At 35.5% G+C, this 24,210-nt stretch overlaps 1 protein-coding gene and 1 pseudogene across 1 annotated transcript in view; one reads left to right on the forward strand and one right to left on the reverse strand.

Moving 5' to 3' along the window:
• Nucleotides 1–1,246: 1,246 nt before the first annotated feature.
• LOC126856928 (uncharacterized) lies at nucleotides 1,247–3,273 on the forward strand (annotated as a pseudogene).
• Nucleotides 3,274–3,414: 141 nt separating this feature from the next.
• Nucleotides 3,415–24,210, reverse strand: part of LOC126859043 (mannosyl-oligosaccharide alpha-1,2-mannosidase IA-like) — a 271,648-nt gene continuing 250,852 nt past the window's right edge. The window contains exon 3 of the mRNA XM_050609947.1: nucleotides 3,415–3,772. Within this exon, the coding sequence (XP_050465904.1) occupies nucleotides 3,491–3,772 (282 nt within the window). The 3' untranslated portion in view covers nucleotides 3,415–3,490. The remainder of the gene's footprint in view (nucleotides 3,773–24,210) is intronic.

The following is a 24,210-nucleotide window of genomic DNA, read 5'->3' on the forward strand; positions in this document are numbered from 1 at the left end:
TCTCACGGGGGATACGGCATCTTTTTTTCAACGATAGCACGCGCAAACATCGACGACTTACATTGTCGTATGAGACACGTGTATCTCACCGTTCTCCTCCTCTTTAATCTCGCGCATACGCTTGTGCGTATATTAAAGAGAAATGGCGGTGTCAGGTACACTGGATGTGTGGTGGCTGCTGGTTACCTTGCACTCCCGTCTCCGCACGTCTGCATTCTCGACGCATAATACGCGTTGCGCGCGATCTTCGTTTTATACTCCAAGTGGTTAGGCCCTTCTTTTCCTTCCCCTCCCCCCGCCCCCCGATGCAGCTTCCACCCCGAATTTATCGCCCATCCGAATCGCGGACAAGTCCATATAACCCGTTCATGATCTCGGTTCCCACCTTAGCCGGTGCTAAAGCCGGCGCGCTTTCTCGCCACGCTGTTTTCATTCCTGTATAAATCTCATTGAAGGCGATATATTGCACGGTATTCCTTTTGGCCCACTCGCACATATCGGCCATTGAAATTTATTTCGCTGACCAGATGCGAATAACCGAGATGCATCATTGCCCCGCGCCGCCTTTTAATTTTCGTTCCTTATCGTTATTATTGAACGTGCGTGAAATATACAGGGTGTTCTCAAATTGTCCATATTTTTCTCAATTTTAAATGCTTGTAATAAGTTCTAAAACACTCTGTATATAAAATAGACACTGAGCTATTATTAACTTAATATTCTAGTGTGGAGAAACATTGATATTTACTCGTGAATATCTGAATAAATCCAATAATATGGATATATATTTTTAATTGTTTAGCGCGTACACTTTATTTAATTTAAAAGCACGTATACCTAAAGTTTTTTAAACAGCAAAAATTTAAGAAACTACAATTATAAATGCAAATATTTTTAATATGAGAAATATTTTTAACGTAAGAAATCGATTCGATTATTGTGATAAATATTTTAGGAAATTTGTAATAAAAATTTTATGAATTTTTCTCAAATATCTTTCCCTTATGTGGCATAAATAAATAGAATGAATATATAAAGGTAAGAGGCGCAGAATATCGCGTATCTAAATGTTTCTCATCGTGACTTTGCATCTCTTGCAGGCAAAACACGAGAGGAAAGAGTTTCTCTTTTAGAGAAACTACCGTGAAACAATAGGCATAACTTCTAACACGGTTGATACGCCGGTTACCGCAAGCCGAAAGCAGCTAATACAGCAAGTTATCCACTTAGAAATCCGACGTAACACCGCGAGCGAAGAGTTCGAGGGGAAGGCGTAGAGAGAGAGAGAGAGAGTTCGAGGGAAGGCTGTTACCAACTTTGGATAAACCGGGCTAAGTTTCCTGGCTCGGTACTTACGGAACTGTCACACGAAAACGCTCAAGTTTATTCTTCCCGCACGCACCGACAGAGAAATACCGCGAACATCGATTTACATAACGATTAAGTTAATTCAGGATTTAAGTGCGCTGTTTACCAGAATATCCTTGAAAGGGTGACATATCCTGAGGAAAAATACCGGACCGTTTGACTCGCGGTAAGGGAGGAACGTTAAACACGTCAATGTCGATTCTTACTCGTATTCTACTGGTAAGAAAGCTTCGTAAAATAAATTTTAAAGTGACAAAAGTTAAAGCACAAAATAATTATATTAATTGTTCAATATATTTGATTTATTCATTCGTTGTATATAATTTTATTTTTATCAAGTATTGAAAAGATATATCTCTTACTCTACGAAATATATATTTTACAGATCGTTGTTTTATTTCTTAACTTTTGTCAATGAGTATAATCATAAACAGAATCAAAGAAACAGACACAATTTTAATTAATTATCATATCCATTGTAATATTATGTTGCGCAAAATAAATTAAAAGTAAGTGTGTATCATTATACTCGAAGGCTTAATCTAATATAATCTGATATAAAATTAAAGAATCATATATAGAACTTTAATTTGTGAAAATATTTGCAAACGGTTATACATGTATGAAAAAATAATTCTTTTGAGCTTTATTCGTCGCAATGAAGAAAATATTTGATATCGCAATGGAATATTTCATGTCGCAACTTTAAGCTGTTCAATTCGCGTGCCCTACAAAAATGGTCCGCTGTGATATTTTATCGAGAAAATATTGGATCCAGTGGAGGATTTGAGATATTTCAACGTAGTCCTGCTCTACGAAGATAAGATTCTCATTCTCCATCAAGGTCACGGCATATCCATTTAGTGACAAAGCAAACGCTGGCGATTTTCAAAGGATTATCCCGAATATTTGTAAAAGTTATACTTGAAAAGCTTCATTATTTCTGTGCATAATTTTTGTTTCTCAACTTATTATGATATACTTGTAAATTTCATAACATTTGAGATAAAACGTATTTTTTATTTTTTAAATCTCAAAATATAATTACCTAAATTTTTGCCGCGAAATATCTATAAAGTGACATTATTCTAACATTTTACTTGAATAGGTCGCATGTCAAGAGGAAATCGAAGGGTGCCTTCGACGTCTCATCAGAATGGGACTTTCCTCGACAGAGCAAACACATTTCCGACATGTTCGATAACGTAAAAGTAAAGAAAGGATGAGATGCGGAGGAGGAATAGTGTATGCAGACGCGCGAGCCTATATCAAAAGTTCGCTTCCGTTGGAGTCCGCGAGAAAGGAGACGATGACATGGCTGCGTCAGGTAAGTAGACTCACGACGAAATTGGTTTCGACGAATGTGTCGGCGAATGTCGAACTTTCATCCTAATACCTCCTTCACTTTAGGCAGACATCACTATACTTTCGCAGTCTCAAAAGACTGCAGAAATTCTTCAAAGAAACGCACGCACAAGAAATATTCCTGCTTGCAGTTTTCTTGTAACACAGCTCGCGATTTATATTGTACTTATAATTATTTTTTACATCACATGCAAAATGTTAAATGTTATAATAAAAATATGGGAGGGCAAGAATGCTCACGTGCTATGAGTTTTTATATCACATTTGAGAAAAGAGAAAACATTTAATTAATCAGAATTAATAAGAGCGAGCTATATAATTCATCATAATTTCTCAGAGACAAGGGGATAAATGTATTATATCACAGGAAAAGATATATTTAGCCTAGCAAAATCCCTTCGCAATCAACGTCAGCTGGATTTCATTGGATGATTGAAATAAACACTTGGCAGATAATTTATTAAAAGTAAAAAATTCGGGCTAAAAATTCGTTGCGTTATGAGTTTTATAAGAATATATATTACCCATCGATGTACTGAGATAAACCGTAATTATCATATCAATTTTGAAGAGGTCAAAAATAAATTTTTGTTGTCACTTGTTTTGATAATTTATATTAGACGTTGTTGTTACGTAGAAATATTATTTTTATGAGATTTATTTTGACTTTTAGAAATGTTTTTTGTGTGTAGCGTATCTCGTTTATAACTCACATATAATTTACTGAGAGACATATAATGTGCTGAATGTTCAGAGGTTATCTCAGCGTAAATATGTCAAGCTGATAGCAAATACGAAAATACAAAAGCATGCAAGTACTCACGATATCGAAGTCGAGATTCTCAGCAATCCAGTCGCGTCCCTGCTTAAACTCATCGTGAAGACCCATGATGTAAAGAGTGTCGAGTCCATCGACGATGGTCGCGCCCATGTTTGAGGCCCCGAAGATGCTGGCACTGTGACCTCTCTTCGAAATGGGTCTCAGTTCGTTTTTACCCCATGCGTATCGCACGTAATTGTCCCAACCGTGCTTCATCATCTGCGGAAAAAAAAATATGCAAACGTGATTAGCGCAAAATTTTTATTATGAGAATAAAAATATCTATTTTTACAAGATTATGTAAATTATGTTCATTAATTGTTCATCAAAGCTTCTATGATTGATATAAGTAATACACCTTCTTCTTAAATTTCGTTTTTACTACAATACAAGAATTCAAATTTTTTTGATTCAGTATTGAACACACAGCATCTCGTATTCAAAATTAATTGCTACAATCGATATATACCCAAAATATATGTATGCCGTAAATGCTTCGTAAATTCAGTCTTTTTATAAGAAATATAAAGTTTTTATTTAAAAAATGACTTACAAAGATGATGCTAAGCATTTTTATTTAAAAATTGCTTTTACAAAATATATCATTGTGTGTGTGTTTTAAAAATTTTCGCAAATTTTCAAATTTTTCTACTACTATTAACGGTATGCACATACAGTCGAAGTAGCAAGCACACATCGGATTTCGAGAATGACGGATGCGCCACGTGAGCTGTTCCGTGAATAACAAATATATTGCTCGATGTGTGTGTGTGTGTGTGTGTGTGTGTTTGTGTGTGTCAGTTCCGTTCCGTTGACCGTTATTTTCGTTCCTCTTGATTTTTCGAACCATTTGCCGGGCACCCGCAGTCATGGTCGCTTCATCACGTTTTTATGACGGCATAATTTAGGGGCAATATAATATCGGAAAGGTCTGGCCAGTGGCACCACCAGGAGTGGGTCCTCTCTGCCTCTCTTTTTCCCTCCCTCCCTCCCTCCCCTCTTCTCTCTCACTCTCTTTTTTCTCTGCGGCTACGATTGTAATAAAAAAAAGATAAAAGCGGAAATTACAGAGCGTGAAGAACTGCAAGATGACAGAGAGAAACCGCGTGTCATTTTATAACTACCTTGCTCTGAATCGCGAAGTCTTTGAATACGATTTTGCGGTTACTCACACAGCAGAAAAGTGGTAAAAAAAAAAAAAACACAATAAGCGTTTCCGTTAATATTTCGAGACATTCTATCAAAGTCACTACAATGTCATGATATTCGAGACTCGGATTATCGGAAAGGCGATAAATGGGACTGTCGAGAAGCATAGTGTCGCGATAAAGATGCGAAATTCCGAGGAGCTCGAAAGACGATGCCGTTGCGTCATTACGTCGGCATTAGGAGACGGGGACGCGCTGGCTATGCAGAAAATTGCGGAGGACAGATCGGTACGGGTTGACGCGGCGTTCAACGCCTTCCACCCATTATCCAAGTAATCGCGGATAATTTGTTCCGTGGAAACCGCGGCGAATGCACGGCACATAGTGGACTCGTAGCCGGTAATCTGGTTAACATCCATGTTAGGATTAAACCATTAGCCGCGGTGTCGACCGGACAGATCGAAGGGAAACGGCGAGGAGACGATACGGAAGGAGAATGGACGCGGCGAGGTTGACGGAGGGCAAAAGGTCTCGTGTCGGAGACGTGTGGCCCCCGTTCAATTATTCTCTCTTTGTTACGTCACTTCCGTGGTAACCGGATTCTCTTCCCCGGTTCGTCCGGAACACCGCGCACTCCTTTTTTCGCTTTTGTAATCCACGAGTAATCCATTAAAACCATTTAATGCGGTTAAGCAGTAAGCACTCGTACGAAATACACGTGCGCGCGAGATGTCTGTTTTAATCAGAAATAAAATTACGCCAGATTTATGTTTACATTTATTTATTTATTCGGGAAACTTGAAACATCCGTTTTTAAAAATTCCCAAGTTTTTCTTCCTAAAGCTTCCAATTGAAAAAAAAAAAAAAAGAGAAGAGAAGAATTTATTTTTAAATTCGTATACGCATATTTTAAATCTATCTTATTAATCCCTGAGCTAATGAATAAATTCATTATTTTACGCGCATTATTCAAACGCAGGGAAACCGCAGCGCAGGTTGAGGGTATCGTAGACGATATGAATTCTACAGAGGACTCGTGGGAGCTCTCGTGTTTTGAGAGAGAGAAAATATCCTTTCAAATTGCCTGCGCTCCACGCATTTCCATTAATAAACAAAACGCATGCTGGAAGAGAGAGAGGAAAATCAGCGGTAGCGGTAGCGGCAATAGCAGCAAAGCCTCGCCTAAAAGGGTGAGAAGAGAGGATAGCGAGATATTCCGTCAGACGATTGAGTATGCACGGTATACAAACAGAGCAAAAGCTTCGGATACTCCAAGGGAGGATGCACACAAATGCGCATCCCGCGTTAGCTTTGCATATGCGCGGATGTGTATATTGCCGATACCGGGCACGTATAAGTGTACTTAACCGTGGCACTTTTATTTCCTGTCTTTATTTCCCGCGGTTTTCAATTTACGTTATTTATTTCCCTCCACGACCGTCCCCAGTCGTCCCGTCGCGTCGGCGTCCCACTGTGATTTTGTGAAAGCATCCCAATTCTGCCTCCGTCCCATCCTCTCTCATACCTATATGTGTATGCACACACGTACACACGTGCACCTATACATACCGATACATATAGAGAAGCACACAGATGCACGTTTCAGTACCAACCCCGTCAGAGACAACGTGCCCCTGTATACATATCCTTTTTACCTGCAATAGCGGCTTGGATCGACGTCACGAAGCCTTTTAAAAACACTCCGCGCACGTCATAAAAATCTAACCGCGCCCGAGTAACACCGCTCGCAGAGAAAAGTGAGTATATAGTTTGCACTTTTGAGTTAAGAGTTAATCGAGACAAGAGAAAAGAAATGTGATATTTAACGGTGAGAAAAGAAACCGAACTAAGTAGTAGGGAATAAGTGAGAAAGAAATAAAAGGGGAAATATATATGTGAAGTAATGGTCAAGGTCTCTAGAGCAAAAAAAAAAAATCTATTTTGATAAACATTTCGATGAATCTTCAGTTATTTATTCATTCGCGTCAATAGTTTTTTATAGTAAGAATAGTAACTCGTGCGAGTTTAATACACAACGATCTTTTTCATCTGTCAAATTATGTTCATCGTGCAGTTCCAAGAATCAAGGACGCGTCATTTTCCGCCGCGTACGGGCACATCTTTTCATCAGTCGATGCACATTCAAGCCAGTGGTTAAAATACATATAATTATAATTATAAGATAGAACGCTCAATTACGACACACTCGTGACTCGTTACCGGATCTCATTAAAACGCAAGTAGTAAGATCTATGACGTATTTCTGCGATTAAATATGTAATTACGTGCGAAAATTACTCGGTGCGGATGTCGGCGCGACACAAGACTGATTATTGTTAGGAGTAGATGATTAAAATTTATGTAACGATTACTTTAAAATATGTGGAAGATTGTGTGCGCGGGCTTCACAAACTATATAATAAATCGTAACGCCCAAAATTATAATAAATACATTATTATAATAAATTTTAATCATCAAATAAATTCGTCTTTATTATAAATTCCAGTTCATCAATTATAATAACTTTATCATTATTATATTTCATTAAATATTTCCGATATTCTTGTCACACTTTATATATCATACTTTCATCTCTATTAAATTTATTCAATTTTGTCGCAAGTAAATATCTCTGGCGCAAAGACGCTACTGCATAATTGAAACCAAGTACACACCGTGGAAAGAAATATAAATACATATTCATGTATGTTGCGTGCGCTTCAAGTGGCACAGTGAGAGTAGCGAAAATAACTAGGCGAAGGAAATTTTACTCGTTTCGGGCATATACACAGGTCAGTTCTGTGCGATGTGCAACAAGTTTAAATTCAGACAGTCCGAGATACGTATATGCCTGTTTCTAGAAAAGCTGATCCGGCAGGACAAAGATACAAAGCTCACGCGAGTGAGTGACAGAGAGAGCAGGACAAAGGACGAGGCGACATAAGATGATAGAGCACCACGAAATTCACGGCGTCGGCTCGTAAACTTTCAGCAGGGTTTAGTATAATTATAGCTTTGTTTATTATTAGGCGAGCCGCGCATTGTACAAGTGCTCTCAAACTAACGCGAATTAATCTTTGCTAAGTAGAAGCGATGGTACCGACATCCCCATTTCTCTTCCCCCGCGTCGTTTTGCGAGATTCGCGAATGAAAGGTCGCTTCAGAAGATACCGCGCCGCCCCACCCATCGCTTTCTCGCCTCTTCTCCCTCCTCCCTTTTCCTCATCCTGTGCTTCGCGGACTCTATGCTTCTGTCATTCTGTCCCATTCTGCCTCCCTTAACTAGCATCTTTCATTAAAGGAAGCCGTCACCATTGTGCCCAACTTGTATGATTCGATAGACAATGCGACTTCGCCGGAAATTCCCGCGGCTGCCGTTCACGCCGCTTGCTTGCTTGCTCTCCCACGAAATTTCCGCATTTCTATAAACGCTAATCTGCGCGAGGAAGGGAATATATCCTGCAGACGCTATCGTAATGAAGCACTCGAAGCTCTAGAGCCAGCGAAAGGGAACGTTATCGATGGTTTGTGTTGAACAATGACCATGCGATTCGATGTAATGGAAAATCCGATATGTGTAATATATCTTTGTAAGTTTATCAATTCGTAAGAATAAGAAAGCAAGAGAGAAAGAAAGAGAAAGAGAAATCGAAAATATCCAAACTTATTTTCAAAAATAATTTACTGGTGTAACAAGGTAATGTTTAAAAAAAAGTTTGATGAAATCGAAATTTAAAATTTAAATATAAATTTCTGAAAAATGTTTCCTTCATTATAAATTTAAAACATTTATACATTTTCTCAATCATAATACTTTTAATAGAATCTGATAGAAATTCATTCATTCATATTATAATTCGTTCGTTTATATTATAATTATACTTTAGAAAATAATTAAAATTTGCAGACATATTGTATTTGCATACAATATGTAAAATAAAAAAATTGATAATCTATCGAAAATTATATGAAATAAAATTTTAAAGAGAAAAAAAAAATTAATAAAAATAAAAATAATTAAATTTCGAGGATATCTACAAAAACCCCTTTTATTTAATATCTTACAATATCCTGTGTAATCACTTTTAATCATTTTTATTAAAATATTTCATGATCAATGATGCGATAATTCCAAATTATTCGGAAGAATAAAAGTTTAATACGGACGATTAAATGAGATCAAGAAACGAGCAAAAAATATAGCGCTTATTGCGTTGCAGATATGTGACATGATCATGCCTATCACATTAGCTCGACTAAAAACAATTAGCTTTATGATCGTCCACATTTCTCTGTTTGAAATTATTCAAGAATCGCGATGCAGCAATTTCCATTGTTTCGTCTGAAATTATCGATCATAGCACCATTAACGAGGCAATGAGTTTAATGAAATTGCATTTTTTTATAAATTACAAAAAAAAAAAGAAAGCGAAAAACAATTACAATAATCCTGAAACGTTAAATCAATTCATTAGAATATTGACTTGTGCAAATTGATATTAATTATTTGTAATTTATTACATAAAAATATAAGTATTAAAATATTATGTAAAGTATAACAAGTAAAAAAATTATCGTTTTTGTTCGTAAATAGGGTATAATTATTGTCCCTTCCAATTTTCCTCGTATAATTAATTTTTTCTTCATGTTTGCACCATTGAGGCGCCAGAGACACGATTAAACGCATATCGTAAGATGAAGCACGGACGTTTAATTGAAATCCATTCTGAACGTACAGCGTTTCGTAAGTTATATCAGTTCTCTGCTAAATTGCTTCGTTTGGAATGAACGCCTCCGGACAATGTATAATCCATAGATAACTTGTAGTCTATTATGAAACGATAAATCAGTGTCCTATGTCCTTATAATACTATAATCACTGCATGCAAGCAACAAAAGTCATATGTTTACAAAATTATTTACTTTGGTCTTTTAAAACTAATATTTTATAATAATGTTCAATGCTTATCAAAAAAAGATACAATAAAATATTGATATATTATACTAAATATATATAATCAAGATATCACATCATTTCTTGTTTGTTTTCAGATACAAAAAAAAATTATCCATCTCTTATAACAACGGAATACGATCGAATTAACCCGATTGATTCCTTAAATTAAGATGAATGCATTTAAACAACTTACAATTAGTTATACTAGAAATATGTCATAAAACATGACATATATGCCGCGTAATCCAATTTGACACTTCACCAGACAGTTATCTTATTTACGTATTTTTTTCAGCTGTCACTTGTTCGAAAATAAATTAATTGAGTTTCCTTTGTCCATTTCTGAAGCAAACTCAGCATGTTGCGATTGATTAATGTCGCTGCCAAGAATTTAAATTCCGCATGAAAAATATATGTTTTCTTGCATTATTAATATATTTTCTACTTCTCTACATTAACAAAATTGATTTTCTTTCTCGCAAGACATTAATTTGTAACATTTTATAAATATACAATTTATCAATATTAATAAAGAATTTCAGAAATATATTCCTTATATTTCAAGCAAAATTTCAAATAGATTAGCTAAAACTAATATTAAGAGCTAATTACAAAGCTCTCTGACACCTGATCTAAATTATGATTGAATAAAACAATTGATTCGAATTCTCCTTTTTTTGTGACTCCAATTTGATCTCAAGTAAATTAAAGATAGTCTCCTTTAAAGAAATTTCGTTTCATTAATCCATGCCCGTCGTCTGACTGATTTTCTCTTATTTTCTTTCTACCCATGCCTCGCTATAATCCAAACGCGAATATTGATGTGACAGGACGAACAAAGGATCCATCGGTTTTCCCTACGATCCTCTTTAATTTCCGCCTTTCTATGACATTGCAGTGACGAACGACGCGGCAGCGGTAAAAACCACGTTGAACAAAATGAGTTTTCGGAAAGTCTGTGTAAGTCCGAATATGACATATATATTCAAATGCAGGAAATTGAGTATTTCACCTTAAACTATATTTTTCTACCCAGACAATACGCAAAATGTTGAATCATATTTCGAATATATAACTTACAAAAAGGCAATAAAAAAAAAATATATCTATATAATTATAACTGAAAAAAACACACATGTATATCTAATAAATATATATATATATATATATATATATATATATATATATATATATATATATATATCTAAAATCAAATAATCGTATTTAAGCACTTACCTAATTCTTTTAATGGCAACTTAACCTTCTTAAATCCCAGCATGCAGAAAACAAAAACCCAATGCAATTTTACCTCTTACCTCTTTAACTTTTTCACGACGCTGATTGGTTACGTCATCCAGAGGCGGATTCGGGGGTCTAATAACGTAAGCGCCAGGAACAGATGCGGCCGGCGGTCGTCCGACCGCCGAAGGCTCGGATTGTTTATGCCTGGTATCTAAACGCCGATCTTTATCATTATCTCGGTCTTCGATCTCAGGCTCATTCTGCCCGGGAACCACATTGTCTTGCACCCAGGCCGGATTCGATTGCTCGTTGCGTTCTTCCGGCGCGATGCCCCGATCGACGACATTTGTAAGACTATGGCGTCGCGTTACGACCATGCCGGTCAGAAGGAGGATCAGGATTACGAACAACAGTCCGCTTATCGCTAATCTTTGCATGAGTCTCATGTCGTCCAGACACTTGCCGCAGCTTGACCAGCCGCCTGGGGTCTCGGACTGGATTGCGCTCGTATTGGCAGAGCTACGAGGAGAATGTAAAAGATCCTTTGTCAAGTTGATCAATGATGATTCTTGTGGCAGCTTCATTATGTAACGGCAACCGGCGAAAGCAAGTATGACGCGAGAGTAATTATAATTTTTTAATTATCATTTCTGGATCGAAGAGAGCAATGATTTTAGAATCGGGACTCACTTTATTAACATTTTAATATAATGTTCATATAATTCCGTGTCTTTTTACCGATAATTAAAATAAATTATTAAAATTATCTTGGGGACAAGACAAAATTCTACAATCACTTCCAAATAACTGGAATAGTTCGAGATAAAGAAAAATTCATAGATTTTTTTCATTTTCATTATATTGTATATTTTCACATTATGTAATAATAAACAAGAAAATTATAATTAAATATATAATTGTATATACATAAATATATATAGTTATAATAATATGATTTGCAATTAAATATTTATACTTTTTCTTGTCTATTTAAATTATTAGAAAATATATAATTAATCGATCCATCCCTTTAATTGAATAATTTAATATTTATATCAATTGCGAAAATTCAATCATATTCACGTATATCTCGCAATACTTACTTGCGAATCACCTGTTGTATGTAATTCGAGCACGGCAGCAAATATATGCAATTTTTGTTCCAAGTTTTTTACGACTAGTGTGTCTTTTCAGATTGTCCCTTGGAGAGAACTAATCCGGCAAAGTTAAACAACAGCCGATTAGATCTCACAATTATCAGCAACTGCGAAGAAAAAGCATTGACTCTATTACCTAACTGAAGGAATAAGCAGGATGATTCCGAACGATCAACGATCGCGTCTGCAGTCCAGTCGTTATGTTCGAAATCGCCCGAAACTATTGCCGGCAAGTTCATTGATTCGGTACACGAGGTTGATCCATCTAACCGAAGGTAATTTTTGAGGAGGTCGATTACATCGCAAAAAAGAAAAAAAAAATATTATGGGGCGGCGAGCGGTATCGTCGATCGCGAAAAAGAGAGGCGAGCGAAAGCACGAAGAGGTGAGAATCAAAGGAGGCGAGATAGTTGGAAGATTCCAAAGTCTCTGCCGAAATGTGATCGCTGCATTTTTTATCGAGCTTCGGGCATCGCAGCAAACGGTTTCTCCGGTCCCCTCCTCCCTGCATCGGGAGCGTGCGTGCATTTTACCGCCCGGTCGCTGCAGGCGTTACACCTGCAGATCTTGATTTCTTTCCTTTTTTGCCACGCAATGTACCCCCTCGGCGCGGCTTAAGATCCATTGATTTTATTTGCTCGTTTATTATTCATTTCCCGACTGATGAAATTTTCAAAATCTAAAAGTTTTAAAAATTTCAGTTCCAAGAGCGATAATCTCTCGCAGTTATAACAATCACTGACAAACATAATTAAAAATTATTCATGATTATTTTAATTCAAAAATGATATTTTATTATTATGAAACGTTTCTAAAAGGTCAAAAATTTGATTCATTGATTTTGACATTGTATACAGCTGTTTATTCAATATTTTTAAAAAAATCTTTAATCTTTGCATAAATATAATTTGTTATTTTTATATAATTTATTAAAATAGATATCAAAATATTATAATTTAAAATTAAGCTCTTGTGCTTAAATATAGCAGCAATCATTTAACAAAAATTATATCACAGTAATACTTATTTTTAGCAAATTAAGGTCTAATTTAAACGTATGTTTGAGAGTATTAAGTATTAATATGATTTCCATGTTAACGAAACTAGCCATTTGTCGAAAATAATGTAGTGTATAAAATAGGACAAGTCCACTTCATTTTATTATTGAAACGACAAGCTAGAGAAGAGCGTGAATTCTACGAAATATTACGCATTAAATTATTCACAAGGATACGAGTTTGTAATTCGGTAACTGTCGATATTGCAAAATATCGAGGTCGAAAGTTTGAGATATCGAAGTTCAGGTAGCGTTTCAGCGTTGATTCAACTCGATCGTAAGCGATGGACGAGATAAAAATAGAAAGCGAGAGGAGAAGGGAAGAATCGGGGAAAAAAGATGCAGAAGACGGGAGGAGGAAAGAGAAAGAAAGAAAAAGCGCGATAAAGAGAGAGAGTAGCAATAAAAAAAAAAAAACAGAGAGAGAGAGAGAGAGAGAGAGAGAGCGATGGCGAAGACGAGAAAGGAAGAGTGGAAGGGGAAGATAAATCGTCGAAGCTGCACTCGGTGGCCAATAAATTGCGCGGCGCAACCCCGAGGTTACCAAGATTGCTACGTGTCACATTCTTGCGGAAAATTGGACCGATGGAAGTATCTTAAAGCCAGACAAATATGCGCAATGGACACGTACGCGAACACGTCAGACCACCCACCCATTTGTGAAAATCTATAGCAAAAATGATGAGTATTTGCTTGCCATTCCTTCGATCTTCGGTAAATAATTCACAAGCGAGTTTCTGCCTCTTCGCTCTTCCTTATCATGTCATGTGTTTGAAACGGCATAAGACAGTTATTTTCCCATTAATCATTGATAATGCGTGTCAGAACGGAATACAATATCATATACCGGAATGTACAACTGCTTTATGAAATAATATGTATAAAAGTACATCTATTCTCCTATTGTTCCTACCTCTTTAAAAAATTTAACTTTTAAGCTTAATACAAGATATAACAATAATGTAATTTTGGTAAGTTTGATTGAATTTGATGAAAGAAAAAATTTATAATCGTTATTTAGTAATCGAGTTAAATATAATATTTAATTTTTATGCTATTTTATGTAACAAATTATTTATAATGTAAAGGCAGCAGCCTAGCAACAATCTTTTATTTCTGCTACGTAAATCTAATATTGTACATAAACGGAAAATTTAAAATATAAGTGAGATTAAATTTCCAATTAAAATTCTTAACCGTGTCTCAAAATAATAATAAAAGCACGCACAGAGAGATATAATTTTTTTTTTAATTCTTTTTACTTATTCAACCTTTTATCTAATTTAATTTCAATCTGAGATTTTAATGATACATTTAGTAAAAAAAAAAAAAAAAAACATGCTAATAAGAAAACTTCAAAAAATTCTACTTTTATCATATTTCGAAAAATCATGCTTTTTAATATTCAGATTAAATTTCGTTCTAATTAATGCTCCCTCGCACATTACTTCCTATTCATACGTTTTGCGTGTGAAACGTAACCGCCCCTCGAGACAGGAGCTTCCTCCTTGGGATGCAGAGACCCGCCCTTTCGATCTTATTATTCCCGAAGGATAAGCGCTCGTCGATTGTAAAGGTCGTATCTGCCCTGCACATCGAGTTCAATGTGGCACGCACGGGGATCCGGTGAGGTGAAGGAGAATCAGACGTTACCAGAAAAGAAGATGAAGAAGAGAAGAAGCGGGAGAGCGAGAGGGAGACATTGAAAGGTTAGCGGGTGGTTCAACCGATCTTCCACTTCGTCCGAGGTTTTACAAAGGGGGTAACAAATTGGGAAGACGGTGGTATGGGGGGAACGGATCGAGAAGGGGGGGAGGGAGGGATGGAGGAAAGGACGATGGCCGTGGAGATGGCGGGAGTACTCCAGAAGTTTACGAGAGGACCGGTGCATGAACACGTCAATGTGAAGCCCGGGGGCGTACCGGTGGTTAGCGTCCCGAACGTCCACCACGTGTGTGAATACACGTGTATACACGTACGTGCGCGCGCGCGATATACGTGTATACCTTGGAATCTGCCCAAGTCGAGTGTCAGGACACACTGTACCTTACTCTGAGAATATCCGATTAAAGCCAACTATAACGCTCCTTGGATCTCGATTATCGGCGATCCCACCTCTAAGGGCGAAAGATATATGACTTTGGCACGGAATGCCTTTAAATAGCGTTCGGACATTATTTAAATGTCTAAGATGTAAATTAATATATTTAATTGCGAGTGTATTGTCCATTCCTTGTAAGTATTTTTGAACTCGATTTTATCATTTCTGTGCTAAATTCTTAAATAAGTTTAATATGGGATCAATTGTAATCTTACACATCGAGATTATTTAACAATTGCAAATAGTTCAATATAAGATTTAAATATGTTTAAAAAAAAGGTGATGCGTCGTGATCCTCTTCTCTCTTTCAATACAATAATTATATAACAATTCATTCAATTAAGCAAAAATAGTTGATAAAAAAGAATTTCGATGCAGTTATGTAATAACAATTTCATCTCTCAAAATCAGAACAGATAGCCGCACATGTATTGTCTAATTTTTTATTACCCACGCGTGTTTAAAAACTAGAGATTTTATCTCTTCTCTTTTTGTGAATTACTCCAAAGTTAACCAATTTGAGAGTTAATTATCGCTGTAATATCAATTAAGACACCTTCAATTTTTCTTGCTAGAAACAAACCGTTATTGCTTTATCTCGTGCTTCGTAGACTGCGGTTACGAGAAACTAGCTTTTTTAACTTTCGCTATAATACCTCCTTGAGAGTGCATTGTTCGCGTGTCGGTCCTGTCATTTGTTGTTCCCGGGACTTCGTAATTTACTCAGTGCGTTTGCATGTTTTATAGACGTTATATAAAACGTCGGAAATATATGGTGTCTCAAATATTTAAAGTTCGCTGGGGAATATGAGGCGAGACCTTCTCGCTCCCTATCCGGCTGCGTTTGAAATTTCCACAGTCAATCTCTCTTTGCGCCCTTCTCGCCGTTTCGTATCCCGCCACGCCTCGCCTCTTTCTAGAAACCTGCCGCGTCTCCCTCTAGAAATCCGCCACGTCGTGCAAGTCTGCAGAAGCTCCGATGGAAGTTTACTTTCGTAAGCGAACGTACCGCTTCTCTAACTAAAGCGCAAACGGAAACAGCTGAGGGCAGGGAGGAGGAGAGGAAGAGAGAAAGAGAGAGAGAGAGAGAGAGAGAGAGAGAGAGTCCAGCCGGTGGTTCTCCAGTGGAATCGGCGGTGCATACTGGCGAATCGTACCTAAACTCCGAGGTTTGATTCCGCTTCGCTCTCCGACGATGCAGACTGAGATTTTGGGCTCGAAGGTATGTCTACTTAGTTTGCCAACTCATTACCCAATTATCGTTATAAGATCAGAAACCGGTCCGACTTCGTAGTAAAGGATCGCGGAGTAGTCGGGTGAAAATCTAAAGCGATGCTAACTGCGCCTTTCCGAATCGAGAGAGAAGCCTCTCCTCTCCTTTCGTTAAATATACGCCGAGTGGATATTTGAAAATAAAGTTTCGGAAAAAAAGAGCTTCTCTCATCATCAGTATTTCACGTTTAAATCGCGATCGCGTGATTAAAGAGCGATAGCGGAAAGCGAGATAATGGCGAAAATTTTACATTTCATACGAATATCCGCGGGCCCGAGAATGATGATTATTAATTAAATTAACCGCAAGCACGATAGTTGCATTTTTATACGGCGTTACGCAACACGCAACGACAATTAAGCTCGAAATGAACGGAGTTCTAATTAATGATCCTTGTCAACAACAGTCACTAACGGTAGTTACATATTTATGCCTGTCCGCAAATAGATAGATAAATGGACACAGATATATGTCTGTATTTGCGCGCATACAAGGAAAGCCGGGCGACAGAAGACAATGCCGGCAACGTGTTAATCCCAGGATACCGCGTGTTTATCGTAGTTCGTCCGAGTGGCTTGAGATTGTGGGTGGAGGATGTCGTACGGTTCCTTCGTAACTCTGAGATATCGCTGAGGGGTCACCGGCCGCACCAACTTCGGTGACGGTTCGACCCAAGTCACAGACATTCGCGCGTAGCCACTAACTTACGTCACGCTATTAACTCAGGGACTACTTATATATTACGCACTTGGCAGACTCGTAAGATGTACATCTATGATTGCAAAAGTTACGGAAATTTATGTATGCATATATACAGCAGAGAATGCGCATATATTACATCGTTTCGGAAAATGATTCGACATATTCGAGATACTCCCTAATCGACAGCATGCGCATACTTTAACAATCACGTTATATTAATATCTCATTATCGGAACTATAGCAATTTCGATTAAATGCCGTTGTTCTGATTGACGTTAATATCGTTAGTGACAGTTTATGTGGTTATTACATCGTACAATATTAAACTCGTATCGAAATTACGCAAACAGCACGCGTCGATAATTAGCTTACAATTTTCATTACGAGTACGAATATCGAATTTTTAACGATATAATCATGATAACGGTTCCAATCCTATATTATCGGTAATCAAGCTTCGATTATTACTGCACGCTATCGAGATTTCTATGCCACGATATACCAATATTGTGTTTTGACGAAATCACATAATAGTAATAAAACATAGCCATGACACACTACATAAATACTAATATTCTACGTATTTCCTGTTTTGAGATAAATTAAGCTTCATATGTATACATTAAAATTGAATATATTAGTATTCTAATCTCTGTAATATTGACGAAAAAAAAAAAAAAATTCGATCAGAATAAAAATCAAGTCTGTCCGTCGCGATTTAACATATAAAGACGCAATCTGTAATTAACAAGTGTCCTTCTCACTGATATGAGGTCGTTAACTCGTAGTTAGTTGACAGCGAGCCACGCAAGCTGTCTTGGATGGCTTCTACGTCTTGTGTATGATTTCCGTCGGAAGTGGATTCATCTCAAATAGGATGCCGCACCGGTCGTTTCACCAGACAATAATCTTCTCGTTGACCGAGGCGCCTAAAATTCTCATCAAGTTCTCTACTTCAATTCGTGACTATCGCCTTAATATATCTTACCGCGATGCAAATTATGTTTAACAGTAAAGACTGTCAATACATGTATATAATAATGATATACATATAACGTATATTTTATGATAAGGCTATTCATGATATGATAAAACTTGATTCAATTTTATTAATATCGAATGAATCCAAATCCGTCGAATACACCTATATTTTAATTAATATATTGCGTTAATAATGTAGTTTGACGTAATAATTTTATTTCAAGGTTCGATTCTTTCATATTATAACAATGGCAAAAATATCCGAGTATTATGTCTCGCGTAATTGTTGAATATACGATATGAAAAGCTAGCAAAGCATGCCTTGTAGTAATCCTATATATTCAAAATCAGTCGCGTCACACATGGCACAGTACGAGTGAAGCGAATCGTTGGACATACATTATTCAATCAAGACGCAATCGGAGAGGGGAAATTGTGCCAATGACATTGGGAAAGTAATGAAACGAGTCGAGAATCAAATTTAATTTCATCCGTAACGGAAGGGAAAGAGAGCCCGAGATACGTGTGCGGCGGAATTGCCTGATTGAAAAAGTCCGTTATGTCAAGGGACGGCTGTTCATTCGGGGCTTGCTCGATTATTTCGGTCAGATTTCAGTCATTACGAATAGCAGCTGAAAGAGTTACTTTGTGGAGAATCGGAAACCATACCTATCAGTATAAATATACAATTGTGGAATACGCGCAATTTTTATCTTTGTTCTTTCAAATGTACAAAAAAAAAAAAAAAATATTTCCAAATTAGTTTCTTTTTACGATTGAAATATTATTTTTTCCGATACTCAACTGCATTTTTTGTAGCTATTTTACATAATGTTCTTAGAATATTCAAAATGTAAACTATTCAAAGAGTATGCACGTTTTTACAGATTTAGAAAATATAAACATAAAAGAGATTGTATGTGAGCAGTTTTATGTATAAAAGAAAAAGATAAGAGAAAAAGAAACAAAAGATATTATATATTGCATGAATTATAATAGCAATAAGTTTTACGTGGCTGTGTTTGCAGTGCAATTCAAAAACTGGACCTATCCCAAAGATTCACCGAGAATATCTTAATCAATCCTTATGTGAATACCATCATACAACAATGGTAACATAAATGTCGCCATGAGGGCACGTTTTTCAAAAAAATAGAATGATAAATTTAAATTTAGCCTCGTTATTGCATAGTTTGCGATGGCCGAGTTGAATCATTAAGCAGTTGACGATGTTCTATAAAAGCGAGCGAGTGTCCAGCTCGAAATTTCAAGCAAGAATTCGGTAAATTAATTTGACGCGCCGAATAAAATGAATATATGCGAAATTTTTTTTATCCTAGCTTCCCGAGCGCGATGCTTTTGAGATTTATTCCGGAGATTTATTTATATCTCTCTCCAGTGAATTATTTTTATTGCACTTATTAAATGTTATTCAATTAGTCATTGTTCGTGCTTGCGAGAAGACACATGGAAAGACTGAAAACGATCGATAATGAGCATCGCGAATGCACGCGACGAATTTAAATTTGGCACAGGTCGTTCGCCTGTCTTTCCATTCCTTACGTTGTACGACTGGAAGAGACCATCCAACCTGTTGGTTCAAGACTTCACGCCAGAAACACCAAGTCTTTATTCAAATTTTCAAGCTTAATGTAATAAAAAAAAAAAAAATCCACTTACAACTGCTATCGCCTAATTAAACACATTTTTAAATCATATCTAAATTTATATTAACCAATTAAATTAATATCATTGATGTACTGATTTAAAAATGTATCGATTTTTCATTGGTTTTGATTATTTAAGATTTATTGAAAAAATTGTTAGAAAAATAATATAGATCAAAATTAATACATAAATCAATTATGTACTTTTAAATAAAATAAATAAAATAAATAAAATTTAAATAACTTTAAAATAAATAAAAATAGAACAACAAGAAGTAGCAACGTAATTTCAATTTTATATGTCAATTTTATTTTGATGGATAGCTGAATAACCGTTCGACCCAATCGAAACTTTAATACGAATAACCATTTTTTTGTCAATTATAATTCGCACCGTTAAATTAATTGAGATATGGGTGTGTGTCTGATATTTTCCTTGAGAATCATTAAACAGGAATCGTGGCTGGCAACTACATTTGGAGCATCGCCAAGACACGAGGTGCTTTGCACCTCTGGACAATGGAAGATCGAAGAAGCCGATTCGCGGGCAATTGTGTGTTGAAGCTAGATATTCAGGCTTAAATCTACTTAATTAAATCAATAGATTGCCAACTATAAAGTATGCGATTATTGGAAGAATTATTCAAATTCAATTAGAACTTTTATAAAGTACTTTAAATCCATTTATTTTCAAAATAAAAAGAGAAAATAATTTGCAGCACTTTACCTATTCACAAAATATCATGTTTACTTACAAATTGTATTATAAAACACATAATAAATAATTGTTTGACAGCTATAGAGCAGTCATAGACAAACATAATATATATTTTAAAATATTATATATTTTTCATAAATATTAATTAAATATTCGTTAATATTACTTTGTAAAAATACAATATATTATATTGCAGTACCTTCAATTTGTATCACAAATTATGTGAATTTATGCAACTCACTGTGTACATATATCGGCAAATGACTTTTCACATTATATTGCTTGCAGAAAATTAATCAATCATTTTAATTAAAATTTAAATTAATACTTCAGTAATAATGTTATAATATCACTTATCGTAGCCACGAATCAAATCAAACCTTTCAATTTGTTTTCAACTAAAATGTAGAGGCCCATTCGCGGATTTACGTTTTAGAGATGTACTCGTGTTTCCGCATGACTGAGTTACTGTCGCGTCGTTATTAAAACACAGTTCCGAGCACTTAATCACACCGAGTACGAGACCCGCAATATGAAATACACGAGCTTTTTCCAGCCGCAATTTCTCGTACACTTGTGACTTTCGTACGTTTCGCACACCATGTTTATACGTATAGTATTATTTACAAAATAAACAAAAATTACATGTATGCTTTACAACAATTAAAAGATATCTTTCTAATTGACACGTAACGTTTTGCATAAAGGTCAGATAATTATATTAAAACGATCTCGGAGCGTGATAATTTTAAGTAATTTGGCGAACTCTGATCGAATGAAGATGATCCAAATGATACAAGCTGAGAGATAGGTAACTTCAGGTTAATTAATCATATTTTTTAATCATTAGAATTTATTTTTCGCATGTTTATATTTATGTTGCTAATATTCGATGGGAGAGAAATCGATACGTTTAGTTCGTAATATCTTTTTTCGCGGAATGACAATAAACTATTCCTATATAAAATGGGTTGTCATTCTTCATCGACATTTTGCGAAACAAAAATAAAATGATAGAAAATCTATTTCAGTATTGTCAGTCCAGTAATGTCGAAATACAAGATAAGGACAAGTTGATATTCATCCATGTCAGTGTTGTCGCATAAATAATGCTACAACTGTCAACTACTCATAAATTCATACTCGTATGTTTCTTCGTCGACAGTCCTGCCATTTCATAAATTTTTCATTTTATTTACGATTTTCGCGCACAATTTCTCAGAAGATCGTCGACATTTTCAGCCTTGGTGAAAAAAAATATGCTCTGTTAGTATTTCACAACAATAAAAGGGAAAAAAGCTAAAAAAAAAGGAACTAAACTCTATGTGCGATCAATTATCTTTCCGCTAATTGTTTGCTTTGAAACATAATATAGGTAAAAAGCTTCGAAAACAATTTGTGCGCGTACAATTTACAAAAATAAAATATACATTGTATTGGTACAATTATTGTTCAAACAATAACGGATTTATTATATTTTAAAACATTGCCATAATAGATCAAAACAGTATAATATATAAATATATAAATATTATAAATTTCTTAAATAATTTATATTTCTTAGTTATTATTTGTTCTGGCTTGCTTCTTAAAATTCTTAAACACTCTGCAGAAATGAAAAGGAAATTCTATCAAGAATTTTACGACGTAGAGAGGAATTGGATGATTACATGAGAATACAAAGAAAAACTACAACGACTAATTAGGCGAGTTCAAAGTCTCAAACTGACGAGAATCACAAGGAACTCATCGGATCACAGAAGCATCTCAAGAAGCTTTACGTTTAATAAGAAAAGTTTCAAGATGGTAATATACGAGTATAAGGTTTCGTATTTATTCTTTCATAAATTATTACTAAATAAGACATAATAAGAAAGAGCGAATAAATTATGTATATCTTATTTTCAATTGTAATTTCAACAAAGAATGTTTTTAATTAAAAAATTTTTTTTGAAGATTTTACTCTTAATGAGGATATCAGAATTAAACATATTTATTGTATTTTTTTCATCCAAATTATTTATATGATACATTGATATTTGAATCTTCGGAAATTGTGAGCTATTATATAAAAAGAAATCAAAAGGCACTATACGTATAAAAAAAATTAATAATATAATAAAGAGTGTCAATTTTTAAATCTTAAAAACTTTAAGATATCGTGATTTATATAAAAGAATAAATGTAAAAAATATTTTTCTGCGACAAAATTATAGTTTCTAATTCTTCTCTCGCTAATTTTATGTTCAAATAATATAAAATTTTTATCTTCTCTATATAATTATTTAAAAAAATTTCTTAAAGTAAATTTTTTCACTAATGAATATCTTTCAGCTACTTTAAAACTAAGATTTCGTTTCTCTCTTATTACGTTCGCATCTTACATTACTTGCACGTTTAATCGTTCCATAATTAAAAAGATTCCAAAGAATGGTACACTCGCTTTAAAGTATTTCAGAGAGAGAGAGAGAGAGAGAGAGGAATTTTGCAAGTTTTAAATAAGCTACGCGCCCTCCACCAACTTTCGCCCATTCTTTGCCCATTCATATAACATTTAATAAATCTGATTTAATTCAAGAATTTGGGAGCGATTTTAAAGAGGTTTCCGTTAGCAACCACGTACATGTTCGCATAAGGGCATTCCATTCGGAATCTCAAAGGCGCAAGGATCAAGAGCCTCGCGGTCACGCTCCAGGTGGTGCTTTCGAGACGCGTTTTCGAGACGATAAAGATTCACCAGAGATTACAAAAATTCCTGAGGGCGTACGAGTACATACAAATGATCGGCGGTGCATCGAGTCCAGAAGCATCGTATCCTCCACATGCCGTATCCGAATGGCTGCAAGGGACACCGAAGGAACCGCGTTTCTTATGCCCACAAGCTACCCACGGACACTCGACTTGCATCAGACGTGCGCTCTCTATGACCATGTCGACCTCGGTACCCTCGTAATCGCTATCGTAGCGATTTATCTTGATCCGCGTGTGAAATAAAAGGAGGGCGAAAGCGAGAAGAGAGAGGAAAAAAGAATTTGCGGAACGGCTCGTGAGATCGTTGAACCGGCGCGACGCAACGTCTCCACAACGATCGATTCTGTTCAGATTGAACGAAGTAATCGTGTTTTGCTTATTTCCAGTTAAGACCAGAGTTTCTTCTTTATGCGAAAAGCGCGACGTGTTCTCTCGTCTTTGTCAGGAAATTAAATTAGCCGTATATATAAATAGATAGCTTTTTTATGCGTGTTTTGTACTCTCTTAGTAACAGTTTCTTTTAGCACTGAAATCAACTGTGTTTAGTTATATATTAATCATTTTATATAGTTATTGACAATATAAAGTTAGTTTTATTATCAATAAAATGATAATAAGATTATCTATTATATTGTTTTGCACTTTTGCGAAGAAATATTATCTGTTTAATGTAAATAGACCGGACGCGTAAATAGATAACGATTGAGCTGAACATAGCAGAGAATGTAGGTCGCAAAATAATATGACATCTGATCTTATTAAAGTCAACTACATCAAATAAATTAACATTCTCTACAATATATAAAGAGAATTCATTTTTCACGCAAAGTGCAACATCATATTGTCTCAGTGAGTTCAAATAATGCTGATACATTGCATTTAATTTTAAAAATTGCTCTAGT

This window comes from Cataglyphis hispanica, chromosome 2, assembly GCF_021464435.1.
Source record: "Cataglyphis hispanica isolate Lineage 1 chromosome 2, ULB_Chis1_1.0, whole genome shotgun sequence".
Taxonomy (NCBI): Eukaryota; Metazoa; Arthropoda; class Insecta; order Hymenoptera; family Formicidae; genus Cataglyphis; species Cataglyphis hispanica.